At 36.2% G+C, this 26,671-nt stretch overlaps 1 protein-coding gene across 4 annotated transcripts in view; it reads right to left on the reverse strand.

Moving 5' to 3' along the window:
• The window catches only part of LOC134678794 (maternal protein pumilio), a 354,476-nt gene that overhangs the window by 306,508 nt on the left and 21,297 nt on the right, over nt 1-26,671 (reverse strand). For 3 of the 4 annotated variants that reach the window (XM_063537489.1, XM_063537487.1, XM_063537488.1), the window contains exon 2: nt 15,765-16,262. In XM_063537489.1, coding sequence (XP_063393559.1) covers nt 15,765-16,262 — 498 coding nt within the window. Of the gene's footprint in view, nt 1-7,828; nt 8,078-15,764; nt 16,263-26,671 lie in introns of those variants that run through there. The other variant, XM_063537490.1, reaches the window with a different exon arrangement.

The raw sequence follows: 26,671 nt of genomic DNA on the forward strand, positions 1-26,671 counted from the left end.
TTCAAAAATGTTCCGAAATGTTTGACTTGGCAGAAAACCAAGCGTCTGAAACTCTGCACCATGTTAAAAATTAAAAAAAATTAAACGTTAGTTGGCGGGAATTGTTTATGTATTATGTTCTTTCGCTTTGCGCCAATTTCGTGGTGTAAATTGCCGTGAAAAATATAATTTATTTTCCTCGCAATCGAAGTGAAAAGCAGAGTGTACAACAAGGGCATAAATGTCCATTTTACCCTCGTCTACTATTTTGGACAGACTGGATGGCGACAGCACAAGACAGGGACAAATGGGCAGCAATGGAGGAGGCCTTTACCCACTAGGGATTCATTAGTAATAACACATATTATAAGTCATAGTTTTATTTTCAATTTTTTTATGTAAACACGTTACAATGAATAAAGGGCTTTTTTATTTTTTTATTTTTATTTTATTTTTTTACTATTTTGGTCTTCGCTTCTCTCAGACCAAAAAATTGCCTCGGGTATTAATGGGTCAGTGGACGGTTGTTTAAATTCAACATTAAACGGTGAATTGTCGTTTTTAAGCTACCAGTGGTTTCAGAGAGAATGCGAATGTGAATTTATTACATTGTACATAAGAATGCGAATTAATTACACTTCAAAATATAATAATCGTACTTTTCGCCAATCTGGAAATCATCGCAAGATATTTTCTGTGACAAATTTGTAATATAACAATGACATTAAAATTGAAATATATATTTGAGTTATTAATGTTATTAATTTATATTTCCATTCTTCATCCTCAACAATAAATCAAACAACTAGATAAGAGATACGATATGATAGATACAGTGCCACTACCACGATAGTTTTTTGTGCATAAGCCATAGTTCGCAACCCTAGAGCGACCGCCGAGCGTAAGTATGAAAAGTACATACATGTGATTGACTTCTGTACCTGTCTGTTTTGTGACATAAGGAAATTATGAAAACTGGCTCTATCAATCGGGGGGCACGGCAGTGCCCCCGCCAAGTCGAGCGCGAAGCAAACACTGCCGTACCATCCTTTACTGGAACCATTTCGCCGCATTTTCAGGCCCCTATTTGAGAACCTCTGGATAAGACCAGAACGCAGAAATTTTGGTCATCCAGTAAGCTATAATCACATACTTAAAATCCAAAATTTCAAGTCTGTAGGTCATTTATAGCTAGGGTTCTAAGTGACAAAAAAAGGTCGAACCTTTTTTTTCTTGATTAAAGCATGAAACTTGGCACAGTTGTTCCTTATATCAAACCAAGCCGATTTCGATCGGTAGCCCGAAGGAGCCCCCCCTCTGGGGCCGGAGAGGGGGGGGGTCAAAGTACCGCTCGCCCGGCTTCATTCTTAAAATTCTAACAGGCCCCGTTTAGCTAATAGGTCATATTTGGTATCAATTTCGGATAAATCAATAACGTAGAATTCATTTCTGGTATAAAAAATTAGCAATTTGTAGAAAAAAATAAAAAAAAACTCAAAATATCTAATTTTTCAAGTTTAATTTTTGTTTCTTATTTATTGTCAGAATTAAACTGCCTGGTTTTTCTACATATAAAAAATATGATGATAAAGCCTATTTAATGCAGATTTTAAAAACATAACTTTTACATATCTTCATTAAGAGGAAATTGCATAAAAAAAAACTTATATCGTCTCGCGCCGGTGAATATCTTTTTACCGACATCGGAATCGATATAGACAACATCCGAAGTACACACTCTGGAGACCGATTAAAAGTATTGTTTATTGTTGTAGATAGATAAAGATAGAAAAGCGTACAAATATTTTCATATGTGTCGTTCAGTGAAAAAGGGACCTTGGAAAAAATTATCACAGAGCCTCGCGTTTGTATAGAAGCATACTCGTAGGTATTTAGTTAGTGCCAACCACTCCATGGACTCCATGGTCGCTGTTCTCAATAGGGGATATTACTGCAATGTTCTGCCGCCAAAGTGCAGCACTACCGACTCTAGTAAATTCATAAACTAACTTATACATACTGTACCTTAAACTGTTTTTTGACAAGTTTTCACAGACAATAAAATATGACATTGATGCATCAAGGCGGTTTGTTAACCAGGGCCTATCGGTAAAAGCGAAAATCGAAATTAAGTTATCTGCCTCTTTATCGAATATGCAAGAGTGATAGAGGGATTAGACAACGAAACTTCGATTTTCTTGTTTCGCGGCAGACCCCCAGATTGTTAGTGATTGACAGATAGTGGTAGTGGCGCTACCTACGCAGAGTTTTGCGTAATATTCCCTATTAATAAGAAGTAAACTATACGTATTATTTAATCTGCTTACTTATTACATTATACCACACTTTAATGTTGCGTCTTGTGTATTAATGCAATTCCTTCCCCCGACACATGAATGGATACATTTCATAATTCACGTATATATGTCAGTTTCAACCATATTCTGGCCACAGCAGGGTTGTCAGAACAGTTTGGAAACAGTCATCTGCTCCTTGCTTCCATTCCCAAGAAGACGGACTGAGCAAGTTTGACGACGAACTAATGTCTGATCCCAAACATCAACCACACGGTACACTGCGCGTAATGAGGCATTTATATGGCTCCCTTTTGAACAGGTATAACATTATACAACTCTTCATTTCAATATCCCGGTGTAACTTGTCTTCTTCAATATTGCACTTATTACCGAACATATAATAGGTATCTCATTTTAGTATTTTAGGGGAATGCTTTTAGCCACCGCTATTGCTCCATCTTGTAAGAGCTTGGATCCTTGTAGTAGCATGGCTGAACTCTGAACAGGTTCCATGTTTCGAACTCACTTTTTCTACCCTTTCAGCTGAATGCTCGAAACAGGGGTAAGACTTCAACTCTTTTAGGGTAAATAAAAGAGTTTAGTTAAGTAGCTTACAGAATAGATAATTTTATTGGCTTAAAAATAGAATTCTCTGGCCTATTGTGGATGCAATGGAGTGACATGTGATATAATTGAGTTTTCCACTGTGTCAACGTGAGCCCACAAATCCTGTAGTTGGGGAAATATTCGTACGCATGAATCTAGTCTAGCTGCTATAACTACATCGTCTATGTCTACTGTGCTTATCAATACCTTGCAATGACTGTTTTACAGCATCTGCAACTAGGGCCATCATATGAAATGAATCGGACTCTTCATGGTTCTTGGAGTATTCGGAACCTCACGAGGAACATTACTTATAACATGTTTCTCTACACAATTTCGCGATGGCATAAATAAGGACTTATAACTCTTCGAAGTTTTGTCAACACAGTGTCTCAAATTGATTTACCTAGTGCTAAAGAAATGAGTTTCACTAAAATATCAGTTGTTATAAGTGAAGCTTATCATCATGGTAAATTTAACTCTTATTTCTATCGGGCTCTGAAACACCAGGAGTCTTACTCGTATTCCAAGCATTCTCTCGATCGACCTTGTAATACTGTAAGCTCATTAAGACTTGTGATAATAAGACTAGATGATATATATATGATAATATGTATTTGATAAATACACTCAAAACATCCATAGGTAATTCAGGAACAAGCTTTCACGATAAACACAAATATATGCCTTCTAGGATTTGAACCGGGTTCCCTATTTAATATATGGTGTATAAAAGTGAGATCTAAGCATAGACCCTTTTTAGCTTGGCCGATACAAGGATTCAAGCTCCTACAGGATAGAGCAATATCAGTAAATTTAATAAATAACATTCGCCAAAAGTTTATTATAACTTCATATGATGATATGTGAAATAGCCTTGTAAAGTGAATACCTTACTGATAAAGCCGTTGCTAAATAATAAAAAAAATGCCTGAAATAATTCTTTACTTAAATAGACTATTGAAACAGAAGCAGCCTTATCAGGATAGAATTATATGTTTGGGGCTTGGGGGTCAGACGTTAGTTCCTCTTTAAACTTGCTCAGTCTGTCTTCTTGGGAATGGAAGCAAGGAGCAGATGACTGTTTCCAAACTGTTCTGACAACCCTGCTGTGGCCAGAATATGGTTGAAACTGACATATATTATATACGTGAATGATGAAATGTACGCATTCATGTGCCGGGGGAAGGAATTGTATTTTTTAATACACAAGTCGCAAAATTAAAGTGTGGTATAATGTAATAAAAATATTTAATAATACTTACAGTTTACTTCTTATTCATTGAGAATAGCGACCATGGAGTCCATGGAGTGGTTTACACTAATTAAATACGAGTATGCTTCTATACAAACGCGAGGCTCTATGATAATTTATTCCTAGGTCCCTTTTTTTACTGAACGACACATAAAAAATAGTATTTGTACACTTTTCTATCTTTATAATAGGATCTATAAAGGATCTACAACAACAAACAATACATTTAATCGGTCTCCAGAGTGTGTACTTCGGATGTTGTCCATAACGATGCCGATGTCGGTAAAAAGATATTCACCGCGCGAGACGATATAAGATTTTTTTTATGCAATTTTCTTTTAATAAAGGTAAGGAAAAGTTACGTTTTTAAAATCTGCATTAAATAGGCTTTATTGTCATATTTTTTATATGTAGAAAAACCAGGCAGTTTAATTTTGATACTAAATAAAAAATAAATATTACACTTGAAAAATTAGATTTTTTAATTTTTTTTAAATTTTTTTCTACAAATTGCAATTTTTTTATATCAGAAATGAATTCTACGTTATTGATTTATCCGAAATTGATACCAAATATGACCTATTAGCTTAACGGGGCCTGTTAGAATTTTTAGAATGAAGCCGGGCGGAGCGGTACTTAGACCCCCCCTCTCGGGCCCCAGAGGGGGGGCTCCTTCGGGCTACCGATCGAAATCGGCTTTATTTGATATAAGGAACAACTGTGCCAAGTTTCATGCTTTAATCAAGAAAAAAAAGGTGTTTGCACTTAACATCCTCACTATTAGTTCCGAAGTTAAGCGAAAGCAAAGTTTCGCATTTATGAAACTCACTCATGATCATCAGAACAGAACTAGTACTTCCCATAAACTTAGAGAGCTGAAATTTGGTACAGAGTTAGGGTTTAATGGCCACATAAAGGGAAAACCTAAAAATATTGCAATATCAGTCACGTTTTAAAGATCTAAGAACTGCATAAGTAAGTTTGTAATCCCATATAAATATATGATATTACAAAGTTACTGTTGCAGTTCCTACAAATAGTAGGTAAAGTAAAGTAAAGGTACACTACGATGTACGATGTGAGTATGAAGGAAGATATGTTTAGTTATGATATGTGTATACATAGTATGGGTATCATCATCATCATAATTTAAGAGCATGGCTCTTGTCGGTGGAGTATGCGCCAGTTTTCGCGGTCCTCGGCCAGGTTCTTTAGGTCCCTGTAAGACACGACATTTGCATTTTTTGAGTATGGGTATGAGTACCCGAAAAGAAGGACTGCCTACAAAAAGATATGAGATCCCATCAAAAACATTACAGGTAAAAAGGTGCAAGTCTCGCAACGCTTTTACTACAAAAAAGTTTTGAGATGTAATGTGAAACCAAGTCGGTTATTTTAATCAGTGCCAGGGGGTTTCTACAAAAAGAAGTGAAATCCCACCAAAAACATTCTGTAAAAAACTAGCCAAGTCTCGATGGAGCTGCTTGTTTATCTCTAAAAAGTAATGAAATCTAGACAAAGTCGTGCCAAGTCTAAGGTTCCTTACTGCGATTTCTTTATTATTATAGTAAATGTTGTGTGACTTGGCCGTTGAAGGGTACACAAGGGTACAAAACCAGGTGCTCCATGACACCATTGCACCAATCTGTCGCCAGAACCGCTACCCATTGACGATGGAAAATTGCCACTTGGAAAACGTTGATTCAATAACCAGTCAATTGTAGGCTTGATAAAGCTGCGTATTTCAATAATACTTATGTATGGGCGAGCCTGAAACAAACACTTCTTTTTGGTGCAATGGCAGATTGGTGCAATGGTGTCATGGAGCACCTGGTTTTGTACCCTTGTGTACCCTTCAACGGCCAAGTCACACAACATTTACTATAATAATAAAGAAATCGCAGTAAGGAACCTTAGACTTGGCACGACTTTGTCTAGATTTCATTACTTTTTAGAGATAAACAAGCAGCTCCATCGAGACTTGGCTAGTTTTTTACAGAATGTTTTTGGTGGGATATTAGTATAAAGAAAAAGTTATTTAATATGGCAATACTACCGTGCTTAACATATGGTTGCCAAACATGGTCTTTGAAAAAGATAGACGAAGAAAAGATTAATGTTTGCCAATGAAAAATGGAAAGGAGCATGCTCGGACTAAAACTATCAGATAGAGTAAGAAATTACCAAATAAGAAAAGTTACCAAAGTAGAGGATGCAAAGAAAAAAGCTTGGCGGCTTAAGTGGCAGTGGGCAGGCCACATGTAGGATGGAGGATAATAGGTGAACAAAACGGCTGACAGAATGGTTTCCGTATTATGGTAGTAGAAATATGGTTGGCGACAACTGGATGCAAAAGGTCAACGATAGAGATATGTGGAGATGCATGGGGGAGGCCTACACCACAGAGGAGACTACTATGATAAATAGTTGTTAAAGTTTAGTTTCATTGAATAATATGTATAAGTAATTAAAACTGTTTAAGGATAAAGTAACTAAATACTAGATTGTAAGTCAAGTTATTGTACAGTAATAGTAGAAATAAAGGCTATTTTTATTTTATATTTTTTTAGTATCGAGTTTGTGCGCCTTAAATTTGCCTCAACAAGCAAATAAAAGTTACCGTAAAACGGGGTGAAAAGACACGATTTTCAACTTCAAGGACGATTGTCGCCAATAATCCAAATGATTAAAGTAATAATTTCGATATAATTTTTGAGTCTTAGTTAGTTCTTCAATTTTGCATTTGTGAAAGAAATTTATACCAACTCAATTCAGAGAAAATCAAAGAAAACTACCTGATTTCTCCACATCCTTAAAACAGGGTCGATAGACATAAGAAAGGGGTGAATAGAAATATTAAGTTATAGTGGTCATAGGCATCGAATTTGGTCATTATTATGTGGATACTCTATTGGCAAATGGTATATATAGCTGTTAAACAGCTATTTGACACCTCGGCGAGACCTTACTTTAGAGTCAAAAAAATCAAACTTTTAGGCAGTTTGATTAAGTTCTTTTGGTATCAATGTAGAGAATGAATAGTCTACTATATACGCATTCCAAAAAATCTAATTTCAGAGATGTACGTTTACAAATATAACAACTTGAAAGAAAAAGTTCAAAATTTATCTATCGCCCCGCGATTTCTGTTGACCCCGTTTTACAGTATATAAGCAAATAAAAGGATAATAAAATATACCCATCCTTTTAGGTTATTTCTAAAGTGATACATGGATAGAGCAGATGGAAATTGGCCAAAAAACTGTCATCTTACATTACATACGAGTTTAATGATGATCATTGCAAATGCCATGCAGAGTTAGCTTGGTCCGACTTTAGTATCATATTCCATCTGGCAACAGTGGCAACACTGGTTCGTGATGGCGACAAAATCAATCCATACATTTAGGCTTTCAGTGTTTTGTAAATTTTATGTATGAAGATGTGTATAAAAGCCTATATCGTATTTCAAAATAACATTCTAATAAGTAAAATGTTTACAAAAGCACCACTTATTGGGTTTCAACTTAGCACAGGTAAATTGAATTCTACCAAGAAATGGCCGACGCCGGTGACAAGTAAACAAAACAAAAACTGACCTGTTGCGTTAAAAACGTAATAATAACGAGACCCCATGAATTAAAGCAACATTCCTGTAGCGTTATCTATCAAATATAATGGCCAAACCTACCATGTCGGGGCCCATATCCTTAACATCAGCTTCGAAAAAAAAATCACTCAAAGGTTTCATACGAACGAACTAAAAGCTCAATCATGTACACCAATACAGTAAGCTTATACTGAAAGAAACTTTACACTCTTCACATTTAACTGCACTTGATTTCCACTATAAACACTGTGAAATACTACTTTACGGCTTTCCATACACTTCGACGTAAAAAAAGTACAATATTCAAACTGAATAGGCAAACTAGCCTACAATGTTGATTTGTTTCGAACAAAGGACGTACGCCGACCACAGCGCCTGCGCTAAAATGGTCCATACACAAACACTGAAATGGTGGGCGACACTGGGCGAAGCGGAGCATCCAACGAATAGAATAGACCTCTACCCTGTGTACATAGAGGGCGTGCAAATCAAAAAATGATAATATTATAATATTTTATAATAGTTTTTATATTATCTTTTGTATTGACTTTTTTACATAATATATACTGATTTATGGCGGGTGGATGAAGCTGTAATGTTATGGAGATTTGAAAATATTTCCGAAGATTATTGTTAACGTTAGTTGGAGTAACAATTAGTGATTGTAAAGAAAGAATTGTAATGTCCTAACAACGCTATAATAAAAGTGTTTGAAGTTATTTAAAACAGAGTTTGAATTGATGAAAATGGCCGTATATTATATGTCGGCCAAGCAGACCCTGTCAGTAGTAAAAGGCGGCAAATTTGAAAAATGTAGGCGCGAAGGGCTATCGTCAACACAATTTTCCAACGCATTTTGCCGTATCAGCCAATTCAAAAAAATGTTATGAGACATTTCGGCGTAGCTCCCAACTTTTTGTACAATACGCCCTTTTGCACCGGAAATTGTATTAAATATACAAGCAGATCTTTTCAGTAGAAAAGGCGGCAAATTCGAAAAATGTAGGCGCGAAAGGATATCATCCCATAGAAAATTTGAATTTAGCGCCTTTTTCTACTGACAAGATATGCTTGACCATCTATATACGGTGTATTACACCGGGTGTAACATGAGGAAACCGAATAATTTTAACAGCGTATTTCTGATCATATTTAGAGACATAAATGTCCAATAAACTTTTTTGAAATTCGCATAGTTGCAGAGATAATATTAATTTAAAATAAATCAAGTTTTTATTATTACATAGTGTAAGGTACTGGTCCCACCGCGAGCTAGTAAGCTATGAGCTATCGGCTATAAACACGAACAAAAGATAAGCACTCCCGTGTAAATAAAAGAGACACGGCGATATTTATAGCTCACCGCTGGGCGAGTAACTATAAATATCGCCGTGTCTCTTTTATTTACACGGGAGTGCTTATCTTTTGTTCGTGTTTATAGCCGATAGCTCATAGCTTACTAGCTCGCGGTGGGACCAGTGCCTTAAAGGCCTTTTTTTGATAGTGATGTTGCTGCTATGTGACGTAATCTAAATATCCTTATTGATAGATGTCAAAAAGTGACAAGTAACACTTTGCGAAAAGTAGCTTTTACGAAAAAAAAATTTAAAAATCAATTTTAAGTGACAATTTTACCAATAACATTTATTTTTTTATGTACAAATTCATTAAAAACATTGAAAAAACAAAACAAAAAAAATTTTTGGGCGAATTTGACCTAGACTCATATTACATTTTTTCCTTTTTTTGGCCTCAGAAACCGCCCGGAACGCGTGGTTAAAATTATTCGGTTTCCTCATGTTACTTATTATTTTTTTTAAATGTGAAATTTTAAAGTAGGTTAGATTTGACTTGGCCAGTTATATATATATATACAATATATCTTTTAATTCTGATAAAAACTGGCCAAGTCAAATCTAACCTACTTTAAGATATCACATTTTTTTTAAATAACAGCAATTGTTATAGGTATCCAATAAAGCAAAGAATAGTATAGTACATTACTACAGGGGCCGGGACAAAAGGGGTTGCCGGCCGATGACATATAGACGGCCGAGCGAAGATGCTGTATCTACCTATAAATATTTTTCTTTTTTTTTTCTTTTTTGTGTTTTATATATATGACTTGGGGAAATTATAAAGGGGAACGAAATTTAATTATTTTTGCGCTACGACGTACGGTTTAGGAGATACAGCCTTATTAAGTTTTTTTTTGTAATTTTGTTGTTTTTTTTATAGTAATTAGGGGATTTAGGGGTTTCTTACAGAGGTTCGTTCGTTACATTTGATTATTTTTGCGCTACGACGTACGGTTTAGGAGATACAGCCCTATAAAGATGAAAAAAAAAAGAAATCGTACCATAAACCAAATACTGGCTTAATTTCTTTTTAAGTGGTAAAACACCATCGCATCGCACCGCGACCCTGGAACGTCGCACCCATAAGTGAGAGCGAGAAAGCGAAACAGATATCTCTTTCTCGCTCTCACCCATGGGTGCGACAGTGTGTTACCATTTTAATGGCTGAATACCACGATGGTGTGTCACAAATATCTGTGAAATGAAAATTAAAAAAGAGGACTTTGCCGGCCTGGTCCTGCCAGATTTGTATGAATTTCCATTAACGACCTCTTGTCCTAGCCGCACCTTAAACGTCACACTTCACACCCTATTATAAGGAACATAACATCAATATTTCATTGCATGTTTGAGAAAATAGAGTTTAATACTTGTTCATAATGTTATTTTTCTCAAACATGCAATGAAATATTGATGTTATGTTCCTTATAATAGGCTGCGAAGTATGACGTTTCAGGTGCGGCTAGGACATGAGGTCGTTAATGGAATTTCATACAAATCTTGCAGGCCTAGGCCGGCAAAGTCGTCTTTTTTAATTTCCATTTCACAGATATTTTAGACAAAGCATCGTGGCATTCAGCCATTAAAAAAAACTAGATGCAGTATTTGTTTATGGTTCGTAATTCGTAATGACACTCTGCCGCTACGCCTATAAAAAGAGAACAAAAAACAATGTTTGCTAGAATTTGCAGTTTTATTTGTATAAAATCAACATGAACTTAATAAATAATACAATACTAACCAAATTCTATAATTTTAAATTATTAATTTAACTGCACAAATAAAAACATTTAAAATTTCATCTAAACGTTAGCGGTAAAAAGGTCTACTCAAACACGCGTAGTTATTTTTTTTTTTATTGTTATGGAGGCTAAGTTGAAAAGTTTTCATTCTGTATTTCTGTTTTATTGGATTTTTGGTGCGTTGTTGATTCTTTTACTTTAATATGAGTTCCGAGAAAATAATGAAATTAATATTAATTGTAATCGTAGGAGTTGGAATTGGCAGCGTAAGCAGAATTGATTTTAAATAACTTGCTGCCTCTGCCGCCAAGTCAAAGACGAAGTATGTACTAAAAACTGTCAAAGCGGCGGCTAATGACTCGCTGTATTACATTACGGCTAGCCGTGTTGAAGAACGTATGGCGCCGAATACATTCCGGCGGATTCTCATTCAGCCGCATTCAATACGGCTAATCGTTAAACCGCCGCATTCCAAAACGCCCCTGTTTTTGAAAACGGCTAGCCGTAATGTAATACGGCGGATTATACGATCCGACTGCGACATATATATGTAGTTGCTTATGGCAATTTTATTATTTGAGAAAGTAAGAAAAATGGCTTACAGTTTATTTAGAAACAGTTTTGTGGCATATTTTAAAAAAATGAAAGTATATACAAAATCGTCAACACTGTGGAAATTATACTTATTTTTTTCATGCATAAAGCAACGATATATGTGAAACATGATATCAACATGAAAGATAGATACATGAAAATATACGGGTAGTAAAAATACACGACTCGTGTAAAACATACGCGTGATAAAGATATAGGTACGTGTTAGTTATATTTTGGGTGTAGTTTACTTTTAGTTTTTTCTTTTGGATTTTTTATTTTATTTATTTCATTGCATGTTTGAGAAAAGCACTATACATACCTCGGCGGGAAATGGGGTTGCCCGCCTCAGACCTATCCTATATGTCTTCGGCCGGCAACCCCTTTTGTCCCGGCCTCTGTAGTAATGTACTATTGTTCTTATAAATACATAATTATTTGGATTTCGCATATGGCACTCATTTAGATCTCCATTCTTTTTGCGGCGAAGCCCACAGCCAAGCATAATTTTTGTATTGAACTTGGCTCTCCTTTTTTACATTTATGTTTTTGGTGGAATATCATTACTTTTTGTAAAGAAAACTAGGCAGGTATTGAGATTTAATGTTACGACATACCGTTGCCCGGTTGTTTAGCGCGTATTATAAGTCTTTTGTATGGGGACACCACTTATTTTTTGACTTAACTTTATTTTTATATTTCTGTTATATAGCAAATATAATAATACATATATTGGGATAGTTTCAAATATCTGCTTGTAACGGTTCCAACGCTACAATTTTTTTTTGTATGGGGAATCCCCGTATTTTTTAACTTTGGTTTATTTTTAGATTTTTTCCTACGCTTACACACAATTACCGAGCTGAATTCCAAATTTCATCCTTCTAGGTCATCTGGAAGTAGGTTAGGTTAGGTTAGCTACTATGTCAGTCAGTCAGTCAGTGCTAAAATTTACGACTTTTTGACCTTCATTTCTTTATAACCGTTTGAGCTACCTTCATGAAATTTGGGCTTCTAGATGTCCTTATGGATATAATTAAACACGCGTAGTTTTATGTGTTTACGTTAAAGAAGTTTTGAGTTATAGTCAGGGTTGGGCAGTATTTCAATTACATGTATTTGAAATACATTATAGTATTTCGTATTTGTATTTCAAATACTACCTGGAAAAGTATTTTGTATTTGGTATTTCAAATACTGCACTCACATGTATTTTGTATTTCAAATACTTCAAGCTTCAAAATACATTTCTACAAAATACATTTTATTAAATTCTATGATCCTAAAATGGGACGTTTTTTTCAAATATAACCTCGTGCCGCCCAATGTGCAATACATTGTACAAAGTGACACTCAGCATAACTGCCCAGACTTTAGAAATTAAATTCAGAGCTAAACGCCCAGTGTACAATACGCTGTACATAAAAGTTTATCAGATGTCAGTTTTAAATTTTCGCGCATAATTGGAATTTACCGAGAGGTCGTTAATGATCGGTTCAGTGGCGACCATTTTGACAGCTGACGTTTGACAGATATTCATACACAAGTGTTGTACTTCCGCAATTATTCAAACACCCGCGACACATGGGTATATAATCTTGAGTTATTAAATTAATCTGGCTCTTTTCGTTTAGAGAGTGACATACAAAACATCGTAAATGTTTGTTTTATTGAAATATACTGTTATTTTTGCACAAAGGTATAAATAAATATATTTTTTTCTTAATCGTAAGATTATGTTCATCATATTGCACACTGGGCGCTACTGTTACAAAAATACATAATATAACCTACAACTGAAGGTTCTTTTTTGATAGTTTATTTTTGGGTCTGCATGATGATTTACATGTTGAATACGAGCTGGAAGACTTTTTGCCTTCACATAATAAAATTTGTGATCCTGAATACCAACTTTCTGGTGATGAACCAAATATTTACAGTCTTAGTGAAAAATAAAGTTTCGAAGAAAGTCATACTGAAACACAGCAAAAATACTATAACTTATATATAATTAAGCAGGATATTAAGTTTTATGTTAAGGAAGTTTATTAAATATTTTTCAGACCTTGTTATAAAGCATTTCAGTGTCAAATAAATGAATGTTAACATACATAAAAAAGTAGCCCAATACTAAAATAAAAATAAAACTAATTATTTTTGACTCACGTTGCTTATTATGTAATTATTTAAGCAGAATAATAATATTCAGAGGCTACGTTATCGCTATTACGTGCCTTAAAGTTGATTTAAAAAATATATTATACAAATGTATTACTTATAACATCAATCAAAAACCCAATGTGCATTTAAATGAACAAAAGATACGAAGGTGGAATTCAGTTTACTGTATTCATTTTTATTCACATATACCCAGAAAAAAATAAAAAAAATCCTGCTCAAGTTTTTTGCAGAAAAAAAATAGTTGATGTACGTGGGCAGTTACGACTTCAAAATATTATGGCTCATGTATTGCACACTGGGCGTTTAGCTGATCTTGCGTTTTTTTTCTTGGGCGGCACGAGGATAATGTACGACTTGTACGAGGGCAAATAGGTACAATGCGCGAGTTATTCTGCGCGGAACTTTTCGTCAACCGCCAGGGGACAAGACGGAAAAACGTTACGGCGCGTTACATGGGGGGGAGGGGGATCAAAAATGTCCAAATTGCGTTACGTAATACTTGAACGCTCCCATAGGCAAATAATATATTTCATTTTTAATTTACTATTTGCAGCAATGTAGGTTTATATTCAAATTTCGTCAAGTGGATGAAAACTAGAGCTGGACAAAAACAAGCGCAATGACCCTATACGGTTTTAGGAAAGGATATTCGTTAAAAAACTAAATGATTAAACAAAAAAATTGAAAAGTATTTTGTATTTGAAATATATTATTTTAAACACTGTAATTTGTATTTTGTATTTCAAATACCAGTCACCAAAGTAGTTTGTATTTGGTATTTCAAATACTTTTAAAAATGTATTTTGTAATTTGTATTTGAAATACGTGGAAGCCAGTATTTTGCCCAACCCTGGTTATAGTAGAAGGGTCAAAAGTGGCACCAAGTGGTTCGTGTAATATTACACTCGGCGCTGGCTAGCCAGTCCCTTTGCTTGAACTTGGCTTGACACGCTGCCGCGTGTCTAGATTAAATTAAATTGCACCTGTAAGAGTGTTTTTGTATGAAATGTGTAAATGTGATTAATTTTTGCAGTGTAAATCAACGCTGAACGTAGTTTATAGTGCTGAATAACATATAATACATATAGAATATCATTCATGTTCAAGAGAGAATTCGTAGCTGTAAGTGAAGCCAATATTTGTTTTATTGTGATTTTTTCGTTAATTTATTAAAAAACGTCGTTCAATGTACGTCAGAAAGTGTTATTATGTACGAGTACGAGTCCCGAGTCTCTCGAGATGTCTTTTATGAGCCGTAGGCAAAGACACTTTCTACACTTGCATTGAAATGTACTATTGTTTAAGGTCAGGGTATAAAGAAGTTTTACTTTAAAATATTGACGATTAGGTATAATTTAATATTATTGTTTACGTTTAAAAATATTTAATTTGGTAATTTAATAGCCGCTTAAAATATTTTTATACAAAATGTTAAATCGTGGCTGAATGCCGAAGGTCTGTGCCGTCTATGCCTAAACTGTCAAGAAATAACAATATGTGGCGGACGAATATTTGAAATTTTGCCGTATTTAATGATTATTTCGATTAAAATTTAGTTTTTTCTTCGCAAATGTGATGAAAACATTGTAGCTCTGGGGGTAAGAATATTGGCGACCTCGTTTACAAAATCTCGAACACAATGTTGTACAATGTACTATTATTCTGTTTTTAGTATTTGATGTTATAGCGGCAACAGATATTTCATAATCTGTGAACATTTGCATTTAACTGCCTAGCTATCACGGTTCATGCAGATACAGCCTGGTGACAGACAGACGGACAGCAAAGAATAGGGTCCCGTTTTTACCCTTTGGTTACGGAACCCTAAAAAGTGCTAAGACTTTTTTTTAATTCCGTTTTTTGAACCTACTATTATACCTTAACATTCGCACATAAACTGACGATACTATACTATTACTCACGAATCTCACGAGCAGTGTTGGCCGAAACGTTAATGCGATTGAAAATGTTGGCCATTAACCATTATAGATTGAACCTTAAACCGTAACGGACGATTACAGTTTACGATTCAATTTATAATGGTTATTGGCCAACATTTTCAATTGCATTAACGTTTCGGCCAACACTGCTCACGAGTCTCACGACATACCGATTGTGTCAGAAAACTAAATTTGGACCTACCTGATTTCGGATGGCAGCTACAGGAGTGAGGCCAAGCTGGTTTTGTCCTTGTTGTAAGAATTGATTTGTACCCGGTGCCAACATTCCCGCCTGACTTAAATACATGAGGTGTTCCGCACTTTTGCCCATACCATTCATGGCTTGCATGGGATTCCCGTGATGTTGATGTATATCATATAGACCCTGTTGGCCTAATTGCGGCGCATTTTGTATGCCTTGAAGCGGTGGCATCATCATGGCATTGCTTTGTATAGTTAAGTTGTTCCCCATGTTGTGATTCTGTAGTGGAGCCAGTTGGGTGTGAACCATGTTGGACGTCAGGTGCTGCGGGTGACTACCAATAGCTGACGGATTCATTGCCAAATTTCCAACGGATGAAGCAATAGCCTGATTTATAAATTGCTGCGGATTAGTTTGAGTATTTTTTATCTGCACTGGAGCTTGGTGATGCATGTTATTTATGGCCACAGGAATGGGATTCTTCCACTTGTCTTGATTCTGTAATAAAAAAACGTATATTATTAAGAGTTACGAGGAAATACCAGCTGAGCCCATTTTGAGATTTGATAATTTTAGGTAAATATTTCCCTCGCGCTGGCGAAAGCTGTTTCTAAAATTAGTGCGATAAGGACAACTGCAGCTTAGGCGAAAATTACTGCGTATAATTCTCAAAAACCGAGGTTTTGTTCTCGACATTTTCCTCCTGCAAAAAATAACCAATCGTAACGAATATTTGGGAACGGATTGAGAAAGAAATTTTCTGAGTCTGACCGTTTTGATTTTTGCGTTTATTTTTGCCGATTTGGTATGCAAGGCGTCAGTTTACGGCGCATGTTTAGACCGTTTTTAGCGATAATTAAGAAAAAAAAACCGACTTCTATGTGGCCTGGTGAAAGATTATAGTAGAAGGTGCGCTATGTAGAAAAGGAGATAAAACCACCCACTTTTCTAGTAGCATTTCGTTTCTGTAAGGCTCGCAATTCTAACCTAACCCACTTTTGTTCGGTTCTGTGAGGATCGCAGTTCAAACCTAACCTAACCCACTTAACGGCGCATGCGGTGCGATGTACGGGGGTTTGAGCGGGAGGGGTTTGGCATCATCATACTCCGAGTTCGGGTCCGAGTCCGGGTCCAAGTCCGGGTCCGAGTCCGGGTCCGAGTCTAGGTCCGGGCCCGGGTCCGAATCGGATCCGGATACGAGTCCGGATCTGGATCCGAGTCCGGGTGGCGGGTCCCAGTCCAAGTCAAAATCGAAATTCGAAATCACCAAACGTGTACTATGCGTCGTTGAAGAGTTCTGTTCTGATCATCATCAGCAGTTCCATTTCATCAAATGCGACAGTTTTTAAATTTTTTAATGTTAATGCTTTATTTTATGATGAAAATACAGAAAATTCTATATGTATGCCTTTGAGATTTGAGGAGTTCCCCTCGATTCCGGATCCCATGTTCAGAACTTGAGCTTGACATAAATATGACTTAAAAACCTAACTTGCTTAACAAACATAACGAAGAGGAAAAATCGCCAAACGCGAGCTATGCGTCGTTAAAGAGTTTCGTTCTAGTCATCATCAGCAGTCCCACTTCCTGAAATGTCACTTTATTGAATGTATATGCTTGATTTGTTGATAAAAACACAACAATCGCTATATGTATGCCTTTAAGATTTGAGGAGTTCCCTCTATTCCTTATGGATCCCATCATCAGAACTCGAGCTTGACAGAGATGTGGCTTAAAAACTAAACTTGCTTAACAAACATAACGAAGAGGAATCGTCAAACGTGAACTATGGGTCGTTGAAGAGTTCTGTTCTGATCATCATCAGCAGTTCCACTTCATCAAATGCGACAGTTTTTAATGAAAATGCTTGATTTTTTGATGTGAACACCAAAATCTCTATACGCATGCCTTTAAGATTTGAGGAGTTCCCTCGATTCCTCATGGATCCCATCATCAGACCTCGAACTTGACAAAAATGTGGCTTTTAAAACTTAACTTGCTTAACAAACATAACGAAGAGGACAAATCGCCAAACGTGAACTATGCGTCGTCGTTTCCATTCTGATCATCATCAGCAGTTCCACTTCATCAAATGTCACGTTTTTGAATGTATATGCTTGATTTGTTGACAAAAACACAAAAATCACTTTATGTATGCCTATAAGATTTGAGGCGTTCCCTCGATTCCTCATGGATCCCATCATCAGAACTGGGTTTTGATAAAAACGGGACCAATCTGTATGCATATACATGTCGCAGTCGGATCGTATAATCCGCCGTATTACATTACGGCTAGCCGTTTTCAAAAACAGGGGCGTTTTGAAATGCGGCGGTTTAACGATTAGCCGTATTGAATGCGGCTGAATGAGAATCCGCCGGAATGTATTCGGCGCCATACGTTCTTCAACACGGCTAGCCGTAATGTAATACAGCGAGTCATTAGCCGCCGCTTTGACAGTTTTTAGTTCCCATTTTTAACACTCGTGGCGCTGCCTGACAAACGCTGGGGTGTCCATCAAATCTGGAGTTTGTCGGACTGTTTCTTTTCAAAAAAAAAATTTCCTTCGCAACTTAACTAGACGGAGCCCCGCTTCGCGGGGCTCCTATTTCTGAGCGGTTTGCCCTTCGGGCATCTGAAGCTACCTAACGAACCTAACCTACCTACCTATTGATTAAGTGAGACGTCCGTGAAAAAATTACACTTTGGGGAAAAAAGCGTAGGTAGGTAATTAGGTTAGGTTCGTTAGGTAACTTCAGATGCCCGAAGGGCAAACCGCCCAGAAATAGGAGCCCCGCTTGCGGGGCTCCGTCTATTTAAGTTGTGAAGGAAATGTTTTGGAAAAGAAACACATGTAGTGCGGTGGGACCATGGTAGAAATAAATTAAATTGCAAACATTGTCAAATTCCGGTTACGAAGGCGACCGAAAGAACTGGTCACTCTACAATGTACGATGCGGCTAAACGTGGGCCGCCTTATTGAAGAACGTATCGCAATGACAATCCGGCTAATCGTCGAACCGCCGCATTTCAAAACGCCCCTGTTTTTGAAAACGGCTAGCCGTAATGTAATACGGCGGATTATACGATCTGACTACGACATCCATACAAACAAAAAAAGAATTTTCAAAATCGGTCCAGTAATGACGGAGATATGGACATACAAGCGAATTGATAACCTCCTTCTTTGAGATTTGGAAGTAACAGTAACCTAGTTGTTATAAAAACAGGATATCAAAAAAGCAAACGTTTATACATATATGTTACTAGCTGTTTGCCCGCGACTTCGTCCGTGTGGAATCTCATCTACAACATTTTAATTTACATCTCTAGTACCTACCTATAATTTTAATATCCAAGCAAGGTTGAAATTACTTTTCTTCTGTAGCAAGTTGTATGAAGTTTTAAGTCAAGTGGAATTTGATGTTGGTTGCTGAAATTACTTTTCTTGTATTCTAATAATAGGTATGCTTATACAAAGATTCGAGTTCCGCACTCACAAAATATGTGATCTCCATACAAACTTTCAACCCCTTTCTCACCACCTTGAGGGATGAATTTTCAAAAATGCTTTAATTCCTTTTCATGTTTTTAGGGTTCCGTACCCAAAGGGTAAAACGGGACCCTATTACTAAGACTTCGCTGTCCGTCCGTCCGTCCGTCTGTCACCAGGCTGTATCTCAGGAACCGTGATAGCTAGACAGTTGAAATTTTCACAGATGATGTATTTCTGTTGCCGCTATAACAACAAATACTAAAAACAGAATAAAATAAAGATTTATATGGGGCTCCCATACAACAAACGTGATTTTTGACCAAAGTTAAGCAACGTCGGGAGTGGTCAGTACTTGGATGGGTGGCCGTTTTTTTTTTGCTTCTTTTTTTCGTTTTTTTTTTTGCATTATGGTACGGAACCCTTCATGCGCGAGTCCGACTCGCACTTGCCCGGTTTTTAATTTAATACCATTTTTATCAAAAAGTTCAAGTTCCTAGCTTAAAATTAAATTTACACCCCAAGACGAACTTTCATCCCCTTTTTAACCCCCTTAGGGATCGAATTTCCAAAAATGTTGCAATTTTTGTTTTTTGTAATCGGCTTATAGCCTTTCTAAGAAATTTCAAAGCATTTGTAATGGATTCAAATTTTCAACCCCTTTTTAACCCTGTTAGGGGATGAATTTTACAAAACGCTGATATTACTTTTTCTGTCTTCTAATAATATCCCTAAATACAAAGATTCAAGTCCACCACTCAAAAAAATATTTGATATCCATACAAACTTTCAACCCCTTTTTCACCACCTTAGGGGATGAATTTTCAAAAACGCTGAAATTAGTTTTCTTGTATTATAATAATATATCTTTTTACGAAGTTTCAAATTCCTAGCTTAAAAGAAAACTTTAACCTGATACAAATTTTCATCCCCTTTTTAACCCCCTTAGGGGTTGAATTTCTCAAAATCGCTTCTTATCTCTTGTACACTTTGTAAATGTAATCTGGTGTGCAAATTTCAATTTTATATCTTTTGTAGTTTGGGCTTTGCGTTGATGAATCAGTCAGTCAGTCAGGACACTTGCATTTATATATTTATATAGATAGATAGAAGATAGAGTAGTCTAAATAATAGATACGTATTTTTTAGCTGCCCAAACCAAACTCAACCTATTAAGATAATAATCGGCCAAGAGCATGTCGGGACATGCTCAATATAGGGTGTCGCAGTTACCATTCTGTCAAAATAGGCCATACGGGGGCTATTAGTAAATCTCTACTTACCATGTACACCTCTATCATGTATAATTTCAAGCATACGGGAGTACCTTTGCAGCGCTCTTTATACTACGATAATTTTTAAGAAAAAAAAACCGACTTCTATGGGGCCCGGTGAAAGATTATGGTAGATGGTGCACTATGTAGAAAAGGAGGTAAAAACAGTACTTTCTAGTAGCATTTCGTGTCCGTAAGGGTCGTAGTTCTAGCCTAACCTAACCCACTTCTCTGATAGCAGTTCGGTTCTGTGAGGATCGCAGTTCGAGCCTAATCAAACCCATTTTTCTAGTAGCATTTCGTTTCTGTAAGGCTCGCAGTTCTAACCAAACCTAACCCACTTTTGTTCGGTTCTGTGAGGATCGTAGTTCAAACCTAACCTAACCCACTTAACGGCGCATGCGGTGCGGTGTACGGGGGTTTGAGAGGGAGGGGTTTGGCATCATCATACTTTATACCTACATTTTATTCTTTATTCTTTATTCTTTATTATATTGCAGTCATGTTCATAATTACATTAGGTGTTACAATTTGTGGATAGTAGGTACATGACACCCTGTAAGGGCATTCAATATATCTTAAGTCTAGGTATTAAATATTTAGTACATGCATGCATCTTATACTAATAGCAATAAAATCTATATTCATAATTTTGATATTTTATATTTTATCGACGTTTATGCATTTTTCAATGTCAAGTTCATTTATAAAGCTAGTGAAATAAAATAACAAGATTATGATGATTATTAATATTAAATGTCCAGGTTAATTTATAAATAGATTCAAGTAATAAACAATATGGTCACTATTAATTAATTTAACTATTAAGTAACTTTTAGAGAATGCATGAATGTCGATAGATGTTCACAATAATATTTCAATAAAAACTTAAATAATTTAATTTGGGTAAATACATAGTATATCAATATTATTCCAGTGTTTGATCGTTTAGAAATTCGTCTATTGTATAATATGCTTTCTCTAGAAGAAGCTTTTTAAGCGTATTTTTAAACTGTTTGTCGCTCGGTTCCTGTTTTATACTGTCAGGGAGTTTATTTGTAATTATAATACATTGGTAATAGGGCCCCTTTCTGCACATAGCTAATTTAGTATTTGGTAAGACTAGCTGATTTTTAGACCTACTATTAGTTTTACAGACTTCTCCTTTGGTTTTAAACAATTCCGAGTGGTTTCTAACAAAAAGTGCGGACTCAAGTATATATATACACGGTAACGTAAGTAATCTATGTTTTACGAAGTGCGGGCGACTGCTGTTTGGTATTCGTGTGTTTGTCAGAATACGGACGCATTTCTTTTGCATTATAAACAAATCATTTGCATCAGTGCTTGAGTACCATAAAACCACACCATATCGGAGCCACGCATACGCATATGCAAAATAAGCTGTTAGCGCAGTCTCAAAATTTGTGTTTCTTTTTAGAATATTTAGCGCATAGACAAATCGTGATAATTTAGTTTTTACATTTTGAATGTGGCTTTTCCAGTTAACGCTACTATCTACCGTTATACCTAATAATTTAAATTCACTAACTTCTTCAATAGCCTGACCGTTTATTTCAAGTTTGATATCCAAGGGTTGTTTCTGTATCGGTTTGAATTGAATGATTTTAGTTTTTTTGAGATTTATCTGTAAATTGTGGTCTGTAAGCCAATTAGTTACGTCTTCTAGGGTTTTCCGTAGGTGGTCGGTACATTCCGTGCTATTTGTAGTCTTTAAAAGTAGTGACACGTCATCGGCGAACATAATACATGTTGTGTCTATTGTTTTCGGTAGGTCATTGATATATGCAATAAATAGCAGACAAGAGATTACTGATCCTTGAGGGACAGAACAGGTAGCTAGACGCATTTCCGATTTTACTGTTTTAATTTCGTTCGATTCTCTGTGGTAGTGTTCGATCTGCACTTGTTGGTACCGGTTTTGCAAGTATGATTTTAGCCACTGATATGCTAAACCCCTGATTCCCATAGCGTATAATGTATTTAGTAGGATGGGGTGGGACACCCTATCGTACGCCTTGGACATGTCCAATAGTAGCCCTACTGCGTATTGTTTCTTGTCTATTAGATTTAAAGCTGACTGTATAAATGTGTACACTGCCAAAACCGTAGAACGTTTCTTTCTGAATCCGTATTGATTGGTGTCTAATAAATTATATTTTTCAAAGAAAGAATAAATACGATTTGACATTGTTTTTTCATATATTTTCGAGATGGCCGGAAGCAATGATATAGGTCTGTATTGACTTACATCATACTTATCGCCACCCGGTTTCAAAACTGGGTTTATTATAGATAATTTAAGGGCGTCCGGAAATGTACCTTCATCATAAGATTGGTTTACTAGCCAAGCTATCGGAGTGCTTAGTTCTGAAGCGCAAAGTTTAATTAATGTCGGCGGGATTTCATCTGTGCCGTAGCTTTTTTTATTTTTCATGTTTTTTATAATATTGTGTATTTCGCGAGTAGTAGTATGATGTATAAATATGGAATTTAGCGCGGAGGTAACAGCCGGGCGCTCGGGTAGCGGGTCAGGGCGCGCGGTCGGCCTGGCCGATGCAGTCGGCGCTCGCGCCGCCGGTCGCGGCGATGACTCACCCACCGCTGCGAAGTGCTCATTGAATGCATCTGCTATTTTCTTGGGCGATTCTAAAATATTTCTTCCGAGTTTTAAAGTTATATTTTTATTTGATTTTTTTGTGTTTCTGTTTGTAACGCGCTTTATGATAGTCCACATTGACTTTGTTTTGTTTTTTGATTTTTCCATATACTTAACGTATGCATTCTTTTTCGATTGGTATATACATTTTTTTAACAGTTTTTCATATTTTTTATAATATTTATTGATTATGTCGTTTTTAGATTTATTCACGAATATTTTAAGTAGTCGTTTATTCTTGCATGATTTTTTTAAGCCTTTAGTTAACCACGTGTTTGTATGTCTAAAGCTTGATTGCAATTTTATTTTCCTTTTAGGTATATGTATATTTAAACATTCTTTTAATTTACCTATGAATGCATTGTAATTTGTATTAGTGTCGTTATTTTTAGTTATTATTTTATCCCACTCAATGTCATTTAAAGAATTTTTGAATTGCAACATATTAATTTCACTAAAAATTCTACCCCAAGTAAACCATTGTTTGTTTTGTGATTGTGTCTTTGCACTCTTACTTATAATTTCATACATTAAGCCCTTGTGATCCGATATGCCGTGGTCTTTTACATCGATATTATAGTTTATCATGTTAGTAAATATTAAATCTATACAGGTACTTGTATTATTAACTTCTCGAGTTGGTTTATTTATTATTTGTCTAAGGTTATAGCACATCATAATATCTATTAATTTTTTTGAATACATATTATTTATATTTATATTAATGTTGAAATCACCAGTTATAATGATATTTTTATTTTGTTCACAACACCGAATTTTATTTAGTAATTTATCGAGGCAATTGAAAAATATGTCTATTTCTCGATCAGGCCTATAGATACAGACTAATATAATTTTTTCTTCAGGGATCTCTATTCCGCAACATTCCACAATACATTCTTGAGATAAAGCTGCGATGTCTGGGCGTTCTTTATACTTGATGTGTTTCTGTAGCAGAATGGCCACCCCGCCTCCTTGTCTGTGTTTACGATAGTAAGCCGCCGCGTAGTTGTATCCGCTAATTTGTATTAGATCTTTTTGTGATTCGGAAATCCATGTTTCGGAAAGGCAAGCTGCATGTATATTGTTATTATTTATAAATAGATCTAATATATGGGATTTGTTTTTGATACTTTGCATATTTTGGACGTATATTAAAAATTTATTCTCGAAAGGAATGGGTTTCTTCTTGGCTTATTAGGTTTTTTTCTGCCTGTTCAGATGTGTTATGTGAGCTAGCGTGGGCTGTTACGTTTTCTTCCGTCGGTATCGTGTACTCATATCCATTCACAAACACTTTGTCCTTCCTAATGAATGGGTTGAGTCCTCTCTTTCTTGCATGTGCTGAAGTGTCCATCAATAGTTTTCGTTGTCTTAATGCTGTCGTGTCCATGAACTCTGACACTGCTAGTCCGGTGTTTTTGAAAGTATATTTATTGTCCAGTAGGTATCTTCTCATCCTTTTACTTAGTAATTCTATCTTTAGCGGTCTACGGTAGCCTCGCTTGCCAATGCGATTTATTTTCTCGATAAATCCGTTTATGTCTGTGCCTAATATGTCGTAGAAAATGTTGCTAACACGTGCAATGATGTTGTATTCGTTTTCGTCGGGGTATTCGTTTAACCCGTAAAGGACAATGCAGTTTCCGTGCTGGGCTTCTTCTGTGTTTGGTTGGACTTTTTCTGTAATATTTTTATTTAGCTGTTCTAAGTCTGCATGTAATTTTGCATTTTCAGCCTCAAGTTTTTTTATATGTATGTTTATATTGTTTATATTTTGCTCTAATTTGTTCTTTTCTTGAAACAAGGTTGTCGAATTGCTTGATATACTTTGCTCCAAGCTGGTTATTTTTGCATTAAATTCGAGTGCTAACGCTTGTTTGATATTATTCGTAACGGAGTGTATCAATCGCTGTTCCATAGCTACCAACTCGCTTTTTATTAATTGGCTGAATTTGTTATACGAAATGAGCTCTAAATTTTGCGATGGTGATGTTATCTTAGTATCGCCCATCATATTTGTGATGTTGCTATCATCATAAGACATATTGGTATCTTCCAGGGCCGCTTGTTCTTGCTGCATCCTAACAGCCGGCGATGCCGGAGTGTCGTCGTTACGCGGGCGGCGCGTAATTAACTGACACGAAGGACATTTCCAACTCGCTTGCAATTCGCTTTGGTGCTCTCTAAAGAATGCGGATGTATAGTTTGCACATCTATAATGATAGCATCTTTTACAGAGACTACAAAATAAGCGCTCCGTGCTGTCTATTTCAAGTTCGCAACCTAAACAGATCATCTTGAATGTTTCCTGATTTTATTCGAATTTAATTACACTTTATTATTAACGCCGTAAGGTCCAAAGTAGAGTGTCGAGTGACAGTGTAAAATAGTTGCACCGCGCGGTAGATAAGATTAAACAGGTCGGCGCTAGGACCCTCTGCTTTAAGCAAAAGTATTTTCACTATAACTCACTATTTCGTGGTCCGATTTAAACACTGTAAACACTTATAACACAGCACATGTTCTTAGCTTTTTACATATGTAGATGTATCACGAACACACAAGGTATTTCTAGGTATTTGGATTTATTTAAATCACAGCGTAAGTAAACAAGTCTTTTTCCTTCCGCGCCGTCTACCCTCTCTCTTTACAATGGCAATTTTATGGTAGGTAATCATAGCGGTTTATTTAGTTTAGGTATCATAGGGGTTTTCCGGGTCAAGGTCCGGGTCTCTGAGTCAGAGTCCGGGTCCGAGTCCCGGTCCAAGTCCGGGTCCGGGTCCGAGTCCTGGTCCGAGTCCGGGTCCGAGTCCGGACTCCGGGTCCGAGTCCGGGTCCGAATCCGGGTCCGAGTCCGGGTCCGAACCGGATCCGGGTATGAGTCCGGGTCCCAGTCCAAGTCAAAATCGAAATCACCAAACATGTACTATGCGTCGTTGAAGAGTTCTGTTCTGATCATCATCAGCAGTTCCACTTCATCAAATGCGACAGTTTTTCATGTAAATGCTTGATTTTATGATGAAAATACAAAAAAATCTATACGTATGCCTTTAAGATTTGAGGAGTTCCCTCGATTCCTTATGGATCCCATCATCAGAACTCGAGCTTGACAGAAATGTGGCTTAAAAACTAAACTTGCTTAACAAACATAACGAAGAGGACAAATCGCCAAACGTGAACTATGCGTCGTTGAAGAGTTCCGTTCTGATCATCATCAGCAGTTCCACTTCATCAAATGCGACAGTTTTTAATGAAAATGCTTGATTTTCTGATGAAAATACAAAAATCTCTATACGCATGCCTTTAAAATTTGAGGAGTTCCCTCGTTTTCTCATGGATCCCATCATCAGAACTCAAGCTTTATAAAATTGTGGCTTAAAAACTTAACTTGCTTAACAAACATAACGAAGAGGACAAATCGCCAAAGGTGAACTATGCGTCGTTGAAGAGTTCCGTTCT

The sequence above is a fragment of the Cydia fagiglandana genome, chromosome Z, assembly GCF_963556715.1.
Source record: "Cydia fagiglandana chromosome Z, ilCydFagi1.1, whole genome shotgun sequence".
In the NCBI taxonomy this organism is placed as follows: domain Eukaryota; kingdom Metazoa; phylum Arthropoda; class Insecta; order Lepidoptera; family Tortricidae; genus Cydia; species Cydia fagiglandana.